Source organism: Ranitomeya imitator, chromosome 8, assembly GCF_032444005.1.
Source record: "Ranitomeya imitator isolate aRanImi1 chromosome 8, aRanImi1.pri, whole genome shotgun sequence".
In the NCBI taxonomy this organism is placed as follows: domain Eukaryota; kingdom Metazoa; phylum Chordata; class Amphibia; order Anura; family Dendrobatidae; genus Ranitomeya; species Ranitomeya imitator.
This window is the reverse complement of record NC_091289.1, coordinates 3,722,762-3,740,501: the sequence shown is the minus strand read 5'-3', so window position 1 is coordinate 3,740,501 and position 17,740 is coordinate 3,722,762. Positions and strand designations below refer to the sequence as shown.

General features: G+C 55.8%; 1 protein-coding gene and 1 long non-coding RNA gene across 3 annotated transcripts in view; one reads left to right on the top strand and one right to left on the bottom strand.

Moving 5' to 3' along the window:
• Positions 1-6,716: 6,716 nt before the first annotated feature.
• LOC138647199 (hyaluronidase-2-like) overlaps positions 6,717-17,740 on the top strand; it is a 44,631-nt gene continuing 33,607 nt past the window's right edge. The window contains exon 1 of one of the 2 annotated variants that reach the window (XM_069736049.1): positions 6,717-7,449. Coding sequence is in view for 1 of the 2 variants with exons in the window: in XM_069736048.1 (XP_069592149.1) it covers positions 17,201-17,234 (34 nt within the window). In the remaining variant the exon portion in view is untranslated. Of the gene's footprint in view, positions 7,450-17,076; positions 17,235-17,740 lie in introns of those variants that run through there. The other variant, XM_069736048.1, reaches the window with a different exon arrangement.
• LOC138647200 (uncharacterized) lies at positions 7,407-12,650 on the bottom strand. The gene is made up of 2 exons (XR_011314915.1): positions 12,544-12,650; positions 7,407-7,480 (listed from the first exon to the last, which is right to left on the bottom strand). It is a non-coding gene; the product is annotated as an uncharacterized lncRNA (long non-coding RNA).

Sequence of the window (17,740 nt, the reverse complement as noted above, 5' to 3'; positions counted from 1 at the left end):
TCGGAATAGAGCAAGTGCACGGCCGTGATCCCCCGACTCACTGTTGATGGGACAGGCTGCGGTATATTGTATCTGGAATGTCACAGGCAGCAGTGGTAGCGGTTTATTGTTCCTGTAATGGGACAGGCGGTGGTGGTAGTGTGGTATATTGTACCTGTTATGTGACAGGCGGTGGTAGTGTGGTATATTGTTCCTGTTATGTGACAGGCGGTGGTAGTGTGGTATATTGTTCCTGTAATGTGACAGGTGGTGGTAGTGTGGTATATTGTTCCTGTAATGTGACAGGTGGTGGTAGTGTGGTATATTGTACCTGTGCTGTGACAGGTGGTGGTAGTGTGGTATATTGTATCTGTGATGTGACAGGTGGTGGTAGTGTGGTATATTGTTCCCGTAATGTGACAGGTGGTGGTAGTGCGGTATATTGTACCTGTGATGTGACAGGCGGTGGTGGAAGTGCGGTATATTTTTCTTGTAATGTGACAGGCGGTGGTGATAGTGCGGTATATTGTTCCTGTAATGTGACAGGTGGTGGTAGTGTGGTATATTGTTCCTGTAATGTGACAGGTGGTGGTAGTGTGGTATATTGTTCCTGTGATGTGACAGGCGGTGGTGGTAGTGTGGTATATTGTACCTGTGATGTGACAGGCGGTGGTGGTAGTGTGGTATATTGTTCCTGTGATGTGACAGGCGGTGGTGGTAGTGTGGTATATTGTTCCTGTAATGTGACAGGCGGTGGTGGTAGTGTGGTATATTGTACCTGTGATGTGACAGGTGGTGGTAGTGTGGTATATTGTACCTGTGATGTGACAGGTGGTGGTAGTGTGGTATATTGTACCTGTGATGTGACAGGCGGTGGTAGTGTGGTATATTATACCTGTAATGTGACAGGAGGTGGTGTTAGTGTTGTATATTGTTCCTGTGATGTGACAGGCGGTTGTGGTAGTGCGGTATATTGTACCTGTGATGTGACAGGTGGTGGTGGTAGTGTGGTATATTGTTCCTGTGATGTGACAGGCGGCGGTGGTAGTGTGGTATATTGTTCCTGTGATGTGACAGGCGGTGGTGGTAGTGCGGTATATTGTACCTGTGATGTGACAGGGGGTGGTGGTAATGTGGTATATTGTTCCTGTAATGTGACAGGCGGCGGTGGTAGTGTGGTATATTGTTCCTGTGATGTGACAGGAGGTGGTGGTAGTGTGGTATATTGTTCCTGTGATGTGACAGGCAGTGGTGGTAGCGCGGTATATTGTACTTGTGATGTGACAGGCGGTTGTGGTAGCGTGGTATATTGTTCCTGTAATGTGACAGGCGGTGGTGGTAGTGTGGTATATTGTACCTGTGATGTGACAGGCGGTGGTGGTAGTGTGGTATATTGTACCTGTGATGTGACAGGTGGTGGTAGTGCGGTATATTGTTCCTGTAATGTGACAGGCGGTGGTAGTGCGGTATATTGTTCCTGTAATGTGACAGACGGTGGTGGTAGTGCGGTATATTGTTCCTGTGATGTGACAGGCGGTGGTGGTAGTGTGGTATATTGTACTTGTGATGTGACAGGCGGTTGTGGTAGTGCGGTATATTGTATTTGTGATGTGACAGGCGGTTGTGGTAGTGCGGTATATTGTACCTGTGATGTGACAGGCGGTCGTGGTAGTGCGGTATATTGTTCCTGTGATGTGACAGGCGGTGGTGGTAGTGTGGTATATTGTACCTGTGATGTGACAGGCGGTGGTGGTAGTGTGGTATATTGTACCTGTCATGTGACAGGCGGTGGTGGTAGTGCGGTATATTGTACCTGTGATGTGACAGGCGGTGGTGGTAGTGCGGTATATTGTACTTGTGATGTGACAGGAGGTTGTGGTAGTGCGGTATATTGTACTTGTGATGTGACAGGCGGTTGTGGTAGTGTGGTATATTGTACTTGTGATGTGACAGGCGGTTGTGGTAGTGCGGTATATTGTACCTCTGATGTGACAGGCGGAGGTGGTAGTGCGGTATATTGTACCTGTGATGTGACAGGCGGTGGTGGTAGTGTGGTATATTGTACTTGTGATGTGACAGACGGTTGTGGTAGTGGGGTATATTGTACTTGTGATGTGACAGGCGGTTGTGGTAGTGCGGTATATTGTACCTGTGATGTGACAGGCGGCGGTGGTTAGCGCGGTATATTGTCCCTGTGATGTGACAGGCGGCGGTGGTAGCGCGGTATATTGTACCTGTGATGTGGCAGGCGGCGGTGGTAGTGTGGTATATTGTACCTGTGATGTGACAGGTGGTGGTAGTGTGGTATATTGTTCCTGTGATGTGACAGGCGGCGGTGGTAGTGCGGTATATTGTACCTGTGATGTGACAGGCGGCGGTGGTAGTGCGGTATATTGTACCTGTGATGTGACAGGCGGTGGTGGTAGTGTGGTATATTGTACCTGTGATGTGACAGGCGGTGGTGGTAGTGCGGTATATTGTTCCTGTGATGTGACAGGCGGTGGTGGTAGTGCGGTATATTGTACTTGTGATGTGACAGGCGGTTGTGGTAGTGCGGTATATTGTACTTGTGATGTGACAGGCGGTTGTGGTAGTGTGGTATATTGTACTTGTGATGTGACAGGCGGTTGTGGTAGTTCGGTATATTGTACCTGTGATGTGACAGGCGGTGGTGGTAGTGCGGTATATTGTACCTGTGATGTGACAGGCGGTGGTGGTAGTGTGGTATATTGTACTTGTGATGTGACAGGCGGTTGTGGTAGTGTGGTATATTGTACTTGTGATGTGACAGGCGGTTGTGGTAGTGCGGTATATTGTACCTGTGATGTGACAGGCGGCGGTGGTAGTGCGGTATATTGTTCCTGTGATGTGACAGGTGGTGGTAGTGTGGTATATTGTTCCTGTGATGTGAAAGGCGGCGGTGGTAAGGCGGTATATTGTACCTGTGATGTGACAGGCGGCAGTGGTAGTGTGGTATATTGTACCTGTGATGTGACAGGCGGCGGTGGTAGTGTGGTATATTGTACTTGTGATGTGGCAGGCGGCGGTGGTAGTGTGGTATATTGTACCTGTGATGTGACAGGTGGCAGTGTGGTATATTGTACCTGTGATGTGACAGGCGGTGGTGGTAGTGCGGTATATTGTACTTGTGATGTGACAGGCGGTTGTGGTAGTGCGGAATATTGTACCTGTGATGTGACAGGCGGCGGTGGTAGTGCGGTATATTGTTCCTGTGATGTGACAGGCGGCGGTGGTAGTGCGGTATATTGTACATGTGATGTGACAGGCGGCGGTGGTAGTGTGGTATATTGTACCTGTGATGTGACAGGTGGTGGTAGTGTGGTATATTGTTCCTGTGATGTGAAAGGCGGCGGTGGTATGGCGGTATATTGTACCTGTGATGTGACAGGCAGCAGTGTGGTATATTGTACCTGTGATGTGACAGGCGGCGGTGGTAGTGTGGTATATTGTACTTGTGATGTGGCAGGCGGCGGTGGTAGTGTGGTATATTGTACCTGTGATGTGACAGGTGGGAGTGTGGTATATTGTACCTGTGATGTGACAGGCGGTGGTGGTAGTGCGGTATATTGTACGTGTGATGTGACAGGCGGCGGTGGTAGTGCGGTATATTGTACCTGTGATGTGACAGGCGGTGGTGGTAGTGCGGTATATTGTTCCTGTGATGTGACAGGCGGTGGTGGTAGTGCGGTATATTGTTCCTGTAATGTGACAGGCGGTTGTGGTAGTGCGGTATATTGTACTTGTGATGTGACAGGTGGTGGTGGTAGTGCGGTATATTGTACCTGTGATGTGACAGGCGGTGGTGGTAGTGCGGTATATTGTTCCTGTAATGTGACAGGCGGTGGTGGTAGTGCGGCATATTGTACCTGTGATGTGACAGGCGGTTGTGGTAGTGCGGTATATTGTACTTGTGATGTGACAGGTGGTGGTGGTAGTGTGGTATATTGTTCCTGTAATGTGACAAGCGTGGTGGTAGTGCGGTATATTGTACCTGTGATGTGATAGGCGGTGGTGGTAGTGCGGTATATTGTACCTGTGATGTGATAGGCGGTGGTGGTAGTGCGGTATATTGTACCTGTGATGTGATAGGCGGTGGTGGTAGTGCGGTATATTGTACCTGTGATGTGATAGGCGGTGGTGGTAGTGCAGTATATTGTACCTGTGATGTGATAGGCGGTGGTGGTAGTGCGGTATATTGTACCTGTGATGTGATAGGCGGTGGTGGTAGTGCGGTATATTGTTCCTGTAATGTGACAGGCGGTTGTGGTAGTGCGGTATATTGTACTTTTGATGTGATAGGCGGTGGTGGTAGTGCGGTATATTGTACCTGTGATGTGATAGGCGGTAGTGGTAGTGCGGTATATTGTTCCTGTAATGTGACAGGCGGTGGTGGTAGTGCGGTATATTGTTCCTGTGATGTGACAGGCGGTGGTGGTAGTGTGGTATATTGTACCTGTGATGTGATAGGCGGTGGTGGTAGTGCGGTATATTGTTCCTGTGATGTGACAGGCGGTGGTGGTAGTGCGGTATATTGTACCTGTGATGTGATAGGCGGTGGTGGTAGTGCGGTATATTGTTCCTGTGATGTGACAGGCGGTGGTGGTAGTGCGGTATATTGTACCTGTGATGTGATAGGCGGTGGTGGTAGTGCGGTATATTGTTCCTGTGATGTGACAGGCGGTGGTGGTAGTGCGGTATATTGTACCTGTGATGTGATTGGCGGTGGTGGTAGTGCGGTATATTGTACATGTGATGTGACAGGCGGTGGTGGTAGTGCGGTATATTGTACCTGTGATGTGATAGGCGGTGGTGGTATATGCGGTATATTGTTCCTGTGATGTGACAGGCGGTGGTGGTAGTCCGGTATATTGTTCCTGTAATGTGACAGGCGGCGGTGGTAGTGCGGTATATTGTTCCTGTGATGTGACAGGCGGTGGTGGTAGTCCGGTATATTGTTCCTGTAATGTGACAGGCGGCGGTGGTAGTGCGGTATATTGTACCTGTGATGTGACAGGCGGCGGTGGTAGTCCGGTATATTGTTCCTGTAATGTGACAGGCGGCGGTGGTAGTCCGGTATATTGTTCCTGTAATGTGACAGGCGGTGGTGGTAGTGCGGTATATTGTTCCTGTGATGTGACAGGCGGTGGTGGTAGTGCGGTATATTGTACCTGTGATGTGATAGGCGGTGGTGGTAGTGCGGTATATTGTACCTGTGATGTGACAGGCGGTGGTGGTAGTGCGGTATATTGTACCTGTGATGTGACAGGCGGTGGTGGTAGTGCGGTATATTGTACTTGTGATGTGACAGGCGGTGGTGGTAGTGCGGTATATTGTACCTGTGATGTGACAGGCGGTGGTGGTAGTGCGGTATATTGTACCTGTGATGTGACAGGCGGTGGTGGTAGTGCGGTATATTGTACCTGTGATGTGACAGGCGGTGGTGGTAGTGCGGTATATTGTACCTGTGATGTGACAGGCGGTGGTGGTAGTGCGGTATATTGTACCTGTGATGTGACAGGCGGTGGTGGTAGTGCGGTATATTGTACCTGTGATGTGACAGGCGGTGGTGGTAGTGCGGTATATTGTACCTGTGATGTGACAGGCGGTTGTGGTAGTGCGGTATATTGTACCTGTGATGTGACAGGCGGTGGTGGTAGTGCGGTATATTGTACCTGTGATGTGACAGGCGGTGGTGGTAGTGCGGTATATTGTACCTGTGATGTGACAGGCGGTGGTGGTAGTGCGGTATATTGTACCTGTGATGTGACAGGCGGTGGTGGTAGTGCGGTATATTGTACCTGTGATGTGACAGGCGGTGGTGGTAGTGTGGTATATTGTACCTGTGATGTGACAGGCGGTGGTGGTAGTGCTGCATTTTCAGGGTACCACTAGACTTCGCTATCCTGTGTGCAGACTGAAAGGGTTAACCCCGTCTGCTGCCTCCTGAATGCCAGGACATTGTGCCCGATCTGTCAGTGTTGGGGATAGTTCTCCCAGTTCAGCCCAGACTTCCTTCCTGCCCGGCTGGGTGCGGTGTCAGCTTCGCCGCTGGCATTGAGGCTGTGGCCGCCGGAGCGGTGGTGCCCGGATTCCATGTCCCACGGTTATAGTGCCAGGCAGCATTCCTCTCCTCTGTACTACTACTCCCCTGTGCTCATCTCCATGGTAGGAGGATGCCAGACATGCTGAGAGTTGTAGTTTCACATGAGCTGGAGAGCCACAGACGTCTATACACCCCAGTAACTGTGATGTCATCAGTGCACAATATATATATATATATATATATATATATATATATATATATATATATCACCCACTGATAGAGCCCCTCGTGTTGTCAGGACCCCCGGTGCAGAACCTTAGGTGCCACCAGAATTTGCCTACAGTTATGGGGGCTTCACCCTCTCCCCACCATTAAGGAGGGGGCACAGGAAGGAGATAAGAAAATGTTCCAATCCACAAAATGTTCTGAAGGAGAATTTCACCTGTCAGCAGATTCCAGGCCGGCGGGCGTCACAAGACCCTCCGAAGGAAAAGCAGGATCCTGCTACAATAATAATGATAAGTGATCCCCACACAGAGATCGGAAAACATCCTATTCATTCAACAGAGGAAATCAGCAGAGTCCGGGTGGGGCGGCGGGGCAGGAAGGAAAGAGGGGAGCAGGACTGGACACGCACCACCAGCACAAGTGCAAAGCCGGCAGGATTTATAGCAGCGCCAGAGTCAGAGAGACATGGGCATCAGCTGGAGGACTGACAGCAGCGGGCATCAGCTGGAGGACTGACAGCAGCGGGCATCAGCTGGAGGATTGACAGCAGCGGGCGTCACTTGGAGGACTGACAGCAGCAGGCGTCACCTTGAGGACTGACAGCAGCCGGCATCACCTGGAGGAGTGACCTCAGTGGGCATCACCTGGAAGACTGACAGCAGCGGGCTTCACCTGGAAGACTGACAGCAGCCGACATCACTTGCAGGACTGACAGCAGCCGGCATCATCTGGAGGAGTGACCTCAGTGGGCATCAGTTGGAGGACTGACGGCAGCCGGCATCACTTGGAGGACTGACAGCAGCCGGCATCACCTGGAGGAGTGAAATCAGTGGGCATCAGTTGGAGGACTGACGGCAGCCGGAATCACCTGGAGGAGTGACCTCAGTAGGCATCACCTGGAGGACTGACAGCAGCCGATATCACCTGGAGGACTGACAGCAGCGGGCATCACCTGGAGGACTGCCAGCAGCCGGTATCACCTGGAGGACTGACAGCAGCTGGTATCACCTGGAGGACTGACAGCAGCCGGTATCACCTGGAGGACTGACAGCAGCCGGTATCACCTGGAGGACTGACAGCAGCCGGTATCACCTGGAGGACTGACAGCAGCCGGTATCACCTGGAGGACTGACAGCAGCCGGTATCACCTGGAGGACTGACAGCAGCGGGCATCACAGGTAACAGCGTCCCCCAGCGTAACACTTGTAGCTGTGAAGTATTAGGTCACACTGGGTTTTCTAGAACCTTTCATTCCTTGACAACAAGCAGAGATCTTAAAAATGGTGAAGAATTAGAACATTAGGAGTCTGATTCTTTCTGGCATTTGCACAATTTCCTGTCTCGTTTTTGCTCATTTTTGTCTATTTTTCACCCAATTCTGTTTTTACTTTTTTCCTATTTGTTCCTGTTTTACATTCACCTTTGTGATTTGGGGCTTCCAGATATTTGATTCTTCAGTTGCGACTTTTGGAGCAAATGTTCTCCAGCCGCCGCCGGCCGCCCCGGGGGGATTTTATTTACACCAATTATTTTGGCTTCATTTTTTGTGCAACTGGAAGTCATAAAACAGATCGAAGCAGAAATCAAGGCCGTTTCTTGACTTTGCACAAAATTCATGAACCACTTGTCCCATTTCAAAGAATTTGGGGCAAAATAACGGAAACAAAAATCAGAAGGTAAAAGTGACAGAAATGACGAATCAGGGCCGCGGTGCGGTATCAGAACGGTGCGGCGGCACTGCTCAGCGCGGCTCCTCAACTAGTTATTTTCATTTTTCCAGCATCTTCCTCATGGTTTAGCGGTAACTGCAGGTCGGTGACATCCTGAACCTCGCGCCTCCAGACCCCACAACAGCTGCAGGGTGCGAGCGCTAAAATAAGGGGGGATCAACTGTCACCGAAACGTCTCCCACCAGAGACAGCAAAGCTATCAACACACTGGAACAATCGCTACGCAACACACTGAGCCCCAATACACCCCTGAACCCCCCATCACTGCCCACACACACACTGCCCGCACACACACACACTGCCCGTACCCACACACTGTGCCCCAATACACCCCTGAACCCCCCATCACTGCCCACACACACACTGCCCGCACACACACACACTGCCCGTACCCACACACTGTGCCCCAATACACCCCTGAACCCCCCATCACTGCCCACACACACACTGCCCGCACACACACACACTGCCCGTACCCACACACTGCCCGTACCCACACACTGTGCCCCAATACACCCCTGAACCCCCCATCACTGCCCACACACACACTGCCCGCACACACACACACTGCCCGTACCCACGCACTGTGCCCCAATACACCCCTGAACCCCCCATCACTGCCCACACACACACTGCCCGCACACACACACACTGCCCGTACCCACACACTGCCCGTACCCACACACTGTGCCCCAATACACCCCTGAACCCCCCATCACTGCCCACACACACACTGCCCGCACACACACACACTGCCCGTACCCACGCACTGTGCCCCAATACACCCCTGAACCCCCCATCACTGCCCACACACACACTGCCCGCACACACACACACTGCCCGTACCCACACACTGTGCCCCAATACACCCCTGAACCCCCCATCACTGCCCACACACACACTGCCCGCACACACACACACTGCCCGTACCCACACACTGCCCGTACCCACACACTGTGCCCCAATACACCCCTGAACCCCCCATCACTGCCCACACACACACTGCCCGCACACACACACACTGCCCGTACCCACGCACTGTGCCCCAATACACCCCTGAACCCCCCATCACTGCCCACACACACACTGCCCGCACACACACACACTGCCCGTACCCACACACTGCCCGTACCCACACACTGTGCCCCAATACACCCCTGAACCCCCCATCACTGCCCACACACACACTGCCCGCACACACACACACTGCCCGTACCCACGCACTGTGCCCCAATACACCCCTGAACCCCCCATCACTGCTCACACACACTGCCCGCACACACACACTGTGCCCCAATACACCCCTGGCCCCCATCACTGCCCACACACACACTGCCCGCACACACACACACTGCCCGTACCCACACACTGTGCCCCAATACACCCCTGAACCCCCCATCACTGCCCACACACACACTGCCCGCACCCACACACACTGCCCGTACCCACGCACTGTGCCCCAATACACCCCTGAACCCCCCATCACTGCCCGCACACACACACTGTGCCCCAATACACCCCTGGCCCCCATCACTGCCCACACACACACACTGCCCGTACCCACACACTGAGCCCCAATACACCCCTGAACCCCCCATCACTGCCCACACACACACACTGCCCGTACCCACACACTGTGCCCCAATACACCCCTGGCCCCCCATCACTGCCCGCACACACACACTGCCCGCACCCACACACACTGCCCGTACCCACACACTGTGCCCCAATACACTCCTGGCCCCCATCACTACACACACACAGACTGCCTGCACACACACACTATCCGCACACACACACACTGCCTGCGCACACACATTGTGCCCCAATACACCCCTGAACCCCCCATCACTGCCCACACACACACACACTGCCCGTACCCACACACCGTGCCCCAATACACCCCTGGCCCCCATCACTGCCCACACACACACTGCCTGCACACACACACTATCCGCACACACACACACTGCCTGCGCAAACACACTGTGCCCAAATACACCCCTGAACCCCCCATCACTGCCCGCACACACACACTGCCCGCACACACTGAGCCCCAATACACCCCTGAACCCCCCATCACTGCCCACACACACACACACTGCCCGTACCCACACACTGTGCTCCAATACACCCCTGGCCCCCATCACTGCCCACACACACACACACATTGCCTGCACACACACACTATCCGCACACACACACACACTGCCTGCGCACACACACTGTGCCCCAATACACCCCTGAACCCCCCATCACTGCCCACACACACACACTGCCTGCACACACACACTATCCGCACACACACACACTGCCTGCACACACACACACTGCCTGTACCCACACACTGTGCCCCAATACACTCCTGGCCCCCATCACTGCCCGCACACACTGAGCCCCAATACACCCCTGAACCCCCCATCACTGCCAGCACACACACACACACACACTGCCTGCGCACACACACTGCCAGCACACACACACACTGCCCGTACCCCACACACACTGCCCGTACCTACACACTGTGCCCAAATGCACCCCTGGCCCCCATCACTGCCCGCACACACACACACTGCCCGTACCCACACACACTGCCCGTACCTACACACACTGCCCCAATACACCCCTGGCCCCCATCACTGCCCGCACACACACTGCCTGCGCACACAGACTGCCTGTACCCACACACACTGCCCGTACCCACACACTGTACCCCAATACACCTCTGGCCCCCATCACTGCCCGCACACACACTGCCCATACCCCACACACACTGTGCCCCAATATACCCCTGGCCCCCATTACTGCCCGCACACAGACACACTGCCCGTGAGCCACACACTGCCTGTACCCACACACACTGTGCCCCAATACACCCCTGGCCCCATCACTGCCCGCACACACACTGAGCCGCAGTACACTCCTGGCCCCCATCACTGCCCGCACACACACTGCCTGCGCGCACACACACTGCCTGTACCCACACACACTGTGCCCCAATACACCCCTGGCCCCCATCACTGCCCGCACACACACACACACACACACACTGCCTGCGCGCACACACTGCCTGTACCCACACACACTGCCCATACCCACACACTGTGCCCCAATACATCCCTGGCCCCCATCACTGCCCGCACAAACATACTGTCTGCGCACACACACACTGCCCATACCCACACACACTGCTCGTACCCACACACACACTGCCCGTACCCACACACTGCCCGCACACACACACTGCCCACACACACACACTGCCCGCACACACACACACTGACCGCACCCACACACACTGTGCCCCAATACACCCCTGAACCCCCCCATCACTGCCCGCACCAACACACACTGCCTGCGCATACACACTGCCTGTACCCACACACACTGCCCATACCCACACACTGTGCCCCAATACACCCCTGGCCCCCATCACTGCCCACACATACACACACACTGCCCATACCCACACACACTGCTCGTACCCACACACACTGCCCGTACCCACACACTGCCCGCACACACACACACTGACCACACCCACACACACTGTGCCCCAATACACCCCTGAACCCCCCATCACTGCTCGTACCCACACACTGCCTGTGAACACTGCCCGCACCAACACACACTGCCTGCGGACACTGCCCGTACCCACACACAGCCCGTACCCACTGCGGACACTGCCCGTACCCACACACACTGCCTGCGGACACTGCCCGTACCCACACACACAGCCCGTACCCACACACACTGCCTCACACACTGCCTGCGGACACTGCCCGTACCCACACACACAGCCCGTACCCACACACACAGCCCGTACCCACACACTGCCTGCAGACACTGCCCGTACCCACACACACACTGCCTGCGATCACGGCCCGTACCCACACACACTGCCCGTACCCACACACACTGCCCGTACCCACACACACTGCCCGTACCCACACACACTGCCCGTACCCACACACTGCCCGTACCCACACACACTGCCCGTACCCACACACTGCCCGTACCCACACACACTGCCCGCACACACACACTGCCCGCACACGTTGCCCCTCACCTACTGCCTGGATGTCGCTTAACAATGGTCGACAAGTGTTTCTCAGTTTGTGGCATTAATAGCAAATCCTTGTGCTGCAGAGAAGATATTGGAGAAGTGAGCCCAACATGGCGGCAGTATAAGGCTCTGTGCACATGTTGCGGATTTTGCTGCGGATCCGCAGCGTTTCTCATGAGTTTACAGTACAATGTAAATCTATGGGAAACGAAATCCGCAGTGCACATGCTGCAGAAAAAAACGCGCGGAAACGCAGCGTTTTATTTTCCGCAGCATGTCAATTCTTTGTGCGGAATCCGCAGTGTTTTTACATCTGCTCCAATAGAAAACTGCAGTGGAATCCGCAATAGAAACCGCGATAAATCCGCTGGAAAAACCGCAGCGGACCATTCTACGTGTGCACATAGCCTAACAGCGGGATCTCCGACCTGTGAGCGCGGGTTCAGACGCCACAATATGGCGGGGCAGATTCTCACCTCTGATGTAAATATGGAGCAGATAAAATAATGTGATTGCCGCTGATGATGATGATGGCCCTGGGGCCACATTCACCCGCGGGGCCCCCGGGCGGCTCTAGAACCGCTGCCCTGACAGAAGCGGCTGCCGCTCGGTGCCCTGGATCTCCGGCTGACACAAAGCCTCTATTGTCCGGGCGTCGCCATTGTTTGTGCCGCAGTCACACTTGTCTCTGGAGATCAGAGGGGGCAGATGGCGGCGGGGTCATAGGTCACCGCCACTGGAAATTCCCCACAGAGCTCATTCATGTAGAGGCAGAATCCAATGATCACCCCACAGACTGGGAGCCCGGTAGGGAGCGCGCCCTGCCATTATGTGGCAATGCTGGGGTCGGAGCTTGTCTGTACTGCGCTGCGGAGCATGTTGGCTGCATATTATCCCAGGAATGTCCTGGAGGCTCAGCCGCTGCAGGATGTCGGCGTCTCATATGTGGTGATTCGTCAGCGGATGGTCGGCCCGTAAGCCCCACCGGCCACACATGGGCCCAGACAGGGCGATATTCCACACGGGCCACACACGGGCCCAGACAGTGCGATATTCCACACCGGCCACACATGGGCCCAGACAGGGCGATATTCCACACGGACCACACACGGGCCCAGACAGGGCGATATTCCACACGGACCACACACGGCCCAGACAGGGCGATATTCCACACCGGCCACACACGGACCAGACAGGGCGATATTCCACACGGACCACACACGGCCCAGACAGGGCGATATTCCACACGGACCACACACGGACCAGACAGGGCGATATTCCACACGGACCACACACGGCCCAGACAGTGCGATATTCCACACGGACCACACACGGCCCAGACAGGGCGATATTCCACACGGACCACACACGGACCAGACAGGGCGATATTCCACACCGGCCACACACGGCCCAGACAGGGCGATATTCCACACGGACCACACACGGCCCAGACAGGGCGATATTCCACACGGACCACACACGGCCCAGACAGTGCGATATTCCACACCGGCCACACACGGCCCAGACAGGGCGATATTCCACACGGACCACACACGGCCCAGACAGTGCGATATTCCACACCGGCCACACACGGCCCAGACAGGACGATATTCCACACAGACCACACACGGCCCAGACAGGGCGATATTCCACACAGACCACACATGGGCCCAGACAGGGCGATATTCCACACGGACCACACACGGCCCAGACAGGGCGATATTCCACACGGACCAGACACAGCCCAGACAGGACGATATTCCACACCGGCCACACACGGCCCAGACAGGGCGATATTCCACACGGACCACACACGGCCCAGACAGTGCGATATTCCACACGGACCACACACGGCCCAGACAGGGCGATATTCCACACGGACCACACACGGCCCAGACAGGGCGATATTCCACACGGACCACACACGGCCCAGACAGTGCGATATTCCACACCGGCCACACACGGCCCAGACAGGGCGATATTCCACACGGACCACACACGGCCCAGACAGTGCGATATTCCACACCGGCCACACACGGCCCAGACAGGACGATATTCCACACAGACCACACATGGGCCCAGACAGGGCGATATTCCACACGGACCACACACGGCCCAGACAGGGCGATATTCCACACGGACCAGACACAGCCCAGACAGGGCGATATTCCACACAGACCACACATCGGCCCAGAGAGGACGATATTCCACACCGGCCACACATGGGCCCAGACAGGGCGATATTCCACACCGGCCACACATGGGCCCAGACAGGGCGATATTCCACACGGACCACACACGGCCCAGACAGGGCGATATTCCACACCGGCCACACACGGCCCAGACAGGGCGATATTCCACACGGACCACACACGGCCCAGACAGGACGATATTCCACACGGACCACACACGGCCCAGACAGGGCGATATTCCACACGGCCCAGACAGGACGATATTCCACACGGACCACACACGGCCCAGACAGGACGATGTTCCACATGGACCACACACGGCCCAGACAGGGCGATATTCCACACGGCCCAGACAGGACGATATTCCACACGGACCACACACGGCCCAGACAGGGCGATATTCCACACGGACCACACACGGCCCAGACAGGGCGATATTCCACACGGACCACACACGGCCTAGACAGGACGATAATCCACACGGACCACACACGGGCCCAGACAGGACGATATTCCACACGGACCACACACGGCCCAGACAGGACGATATTCCACACGGACCACACACGGCCCAGACAGGGCGATATTCCACACGGACCACACACGGCCCAGACAGGACGATGTTCCACACGGACCACACACGGCCCAGACAGGGCGATATTCCACACGGACCACACACGGCCCAGACAGGGCGATATTCCACACGGCCCAGACAGGGCGATATTCCACACGGACCACACACGGCCCAGACAGGGCGATATTCCACACCGGCCACACACGGCCCAGACAGGACGATATTCCTCACGGACCAGACAGGGCGATATTCCATGGACCGATGGTTTGGGAGGGAAAAAACAGTGCAGTTCGCAGTAAATTGCTCTGATTTACATCAGACATGAGAAGTTAGAGGGGAGAACGTCGCTGCCGACAGATCAACATCCCTCATTTGTGGCTTTGGACATTAGTGGTAATTGCAGCACTTAGAGGAGTCAGGATTGATTAATGGTAGGGAGTAGGGCCGCTGATGCACAGAAGACCCCCAGAGACCTGTAATAAGGGGGTCTAATGGAGGCTTCCTACTGATCAAGTTAGGTGGAAAGAAGAGACGCCACATTGCTTCCCTCGATCCAGAACCGATAGACAGCCCGGGAGCTCCTCCGCTGTATCCCCCCACAGCCCGGGAGCTCCTCCGCTGTATCCCCCCCACAGCCTGAGCGCTCCTCCGCTGTATCTCCCCCACAGCCTGGGAGCTCCTCCGCTGTATCCCCCCACAGCCCGGGAGCTCCTCCGCTGTATCCCCCCACAGCCCGGGAGCTCCTCCTCTGTATCCCCCCCACAGCCCGGGAGCTCCTCCTCTGTATCCCCCCCACAGCCCGGGAGCTCCTCCTCTGTATCCCCCCCCACAGCCCGGGAGCTCCTGCTCTGTACCCCCCCCCCCCCCCACAGCCCCGGAGCTCCTCCGCTGTATTTCCCCCACAGCCCCGGAGCTCCTCTTCTGTATCCCCCCCACAGCCCCGGAGCTCCTCCTCTGTATTTCCCCCACAGCCCCGGAGCTCCTCTTCTGTATCCCCCCCACAGCTCGGGAGCTCCTCCTCTGTATCCCCCCCCCCCAGCCCGGGAGCTCCTCTGCTGTATCCCCCCCCCCACAGCCCGGGAGCTCGTCCTCTGCTGTATCCCCCCCCACAGCCCGGGAGCTCCTCCTCTGTATCCCCCCCACAGCCCGGGAGCTCCTCCTCTGTATCCCCCCCACAGCCCGGGAGCTCCTCCTCTGTATCCCCCCACAGCCCGGGAACTCCTCCTCTGTATCCCCCCCACAGCCCGGGAGCTCCTCCTCTGTATCCCCCCCCCCCCCCACAGCCCGGGAGCTCCTCTGTACTCCCCTCCCCCAGCCCGGGAGCTCCTCCTCTGTATCCCCCCCACAGCCCGGGAGCTCCTCCTCTGTATCCCCCCCACAGCCCGGGAGCTCCTCCTCTGTATCCCCCCACAGCCCGGGAGCTCCTCCTCTGTATCCCCCCCCCCAGCCCGGGAGCTCCTCTGTACTCCCCCCCCCCACAGCCCGGGAGCTCCTCCTCTGTATCCCCCCCACAGCCCGGGAGCTCCTCCTCTGTATCCCCCCCACAGCCCGGGAGCTCCTCCTCTGTATCCCCCCACAGCCCGGGAGCTCCTTCTCTGTATCCCCCCCACAGCCCGGGAGCTCCTTCTCTGTATCCCCCCCACAGCCCGGGAGCTCCTCCTCTGTATCCCCCCACAGCCCGGGAGCTCCTCCTCTGTATCCCCCCCACAGCCCGGGAGCTCCTCCTCTGTATCCCCCCCCCCCCCCACGAGCTCCTCCTCTGTATCCCCCCCCCCCACAGCCCAGGAGCTCCTCCTCTGTATCCCCCCTACAGCCCGGGAGCTCCTCCTCTGTATCCCCCCCTACAGCCCGGGAGCTCCTCCTCTGTATCCCCCCCACAGCCCGGGAGCTCCTCCTCTGTATCCCCCCCCCCCACAGCCCGGTAGCTCCTCCCCTGTATCCCCCCATAGCCTGGCAGCACCTCTGGAGGATCGGGTATATACAGCCCTGACAATGTACTGGTCGAGTAGTGACGTCATCAGATGTCTGTGATGATGGGAGTGAGAGTCCTCGATGCAGTCACCACGTGATCCGCACCTGTAGGAGCCGCTCACAGCCGGCGGCATCACGTGACCGCGCACAGCAGGACGCGGAGCTCGCACTCTACAGACGCATGTTGCTCATTGCCTGGGCGCCTGTCCCTTTAATCTCCGACTCCGCCCCCTAATAATAGACTGTCCCACTCGCAGGGGTGTCCGGGACCGCACAGCTCAAGCTTTAGTATGAAGTGAAGAGCCGGAGAGAGCGGCGCCCCCATTGTTACCGTGAACGGTGGTTGTGCCGAGCGAAGAATGAAAGGCCCGGGACCGAGACCGGACAAGTGATACAATGTGTCCCGGGGAGAGACGGCGGGGAGCGGAGGGTGAGTGCGGGGAGCGGCGCCCGCCAGACATGTGTTATACCGGTGTGTGTGTATATACCTGTGTGTGTATATGTATATACCTGTGTGTATGTATATACCTGTGTAGTGTATATGTATATACCTGTGTGTATGTATATACCTGTGTAGTGTATATGTGTATACCTGTGTGTATGTATATACCTGTGTAGTGTATATGTGTATACCTGTGTGTGTGGTGTATATGTATATACCTGTGTGTGTGTGTGTGTGTGTGTGTGTGTATATGTATATACCTGTGTGTGTGTGTGTGTGTGTATATGTATATACCTGTGTGTGTGTATATGTGTATACCTGTGTGTGTGTGTGTGTGTGTGTATATGTATATACCTGTGTGTGTGTATATGTGTATACCTGTGTGTGTGTGTGTATATGTGTATACCTGTGTGTGTGTGTGTGTGTGTGTATATGTATATACCTGTGTGTGTGTGTGTGTGTATATGTATATACCTGTGTGTGTGTGTGTGTGT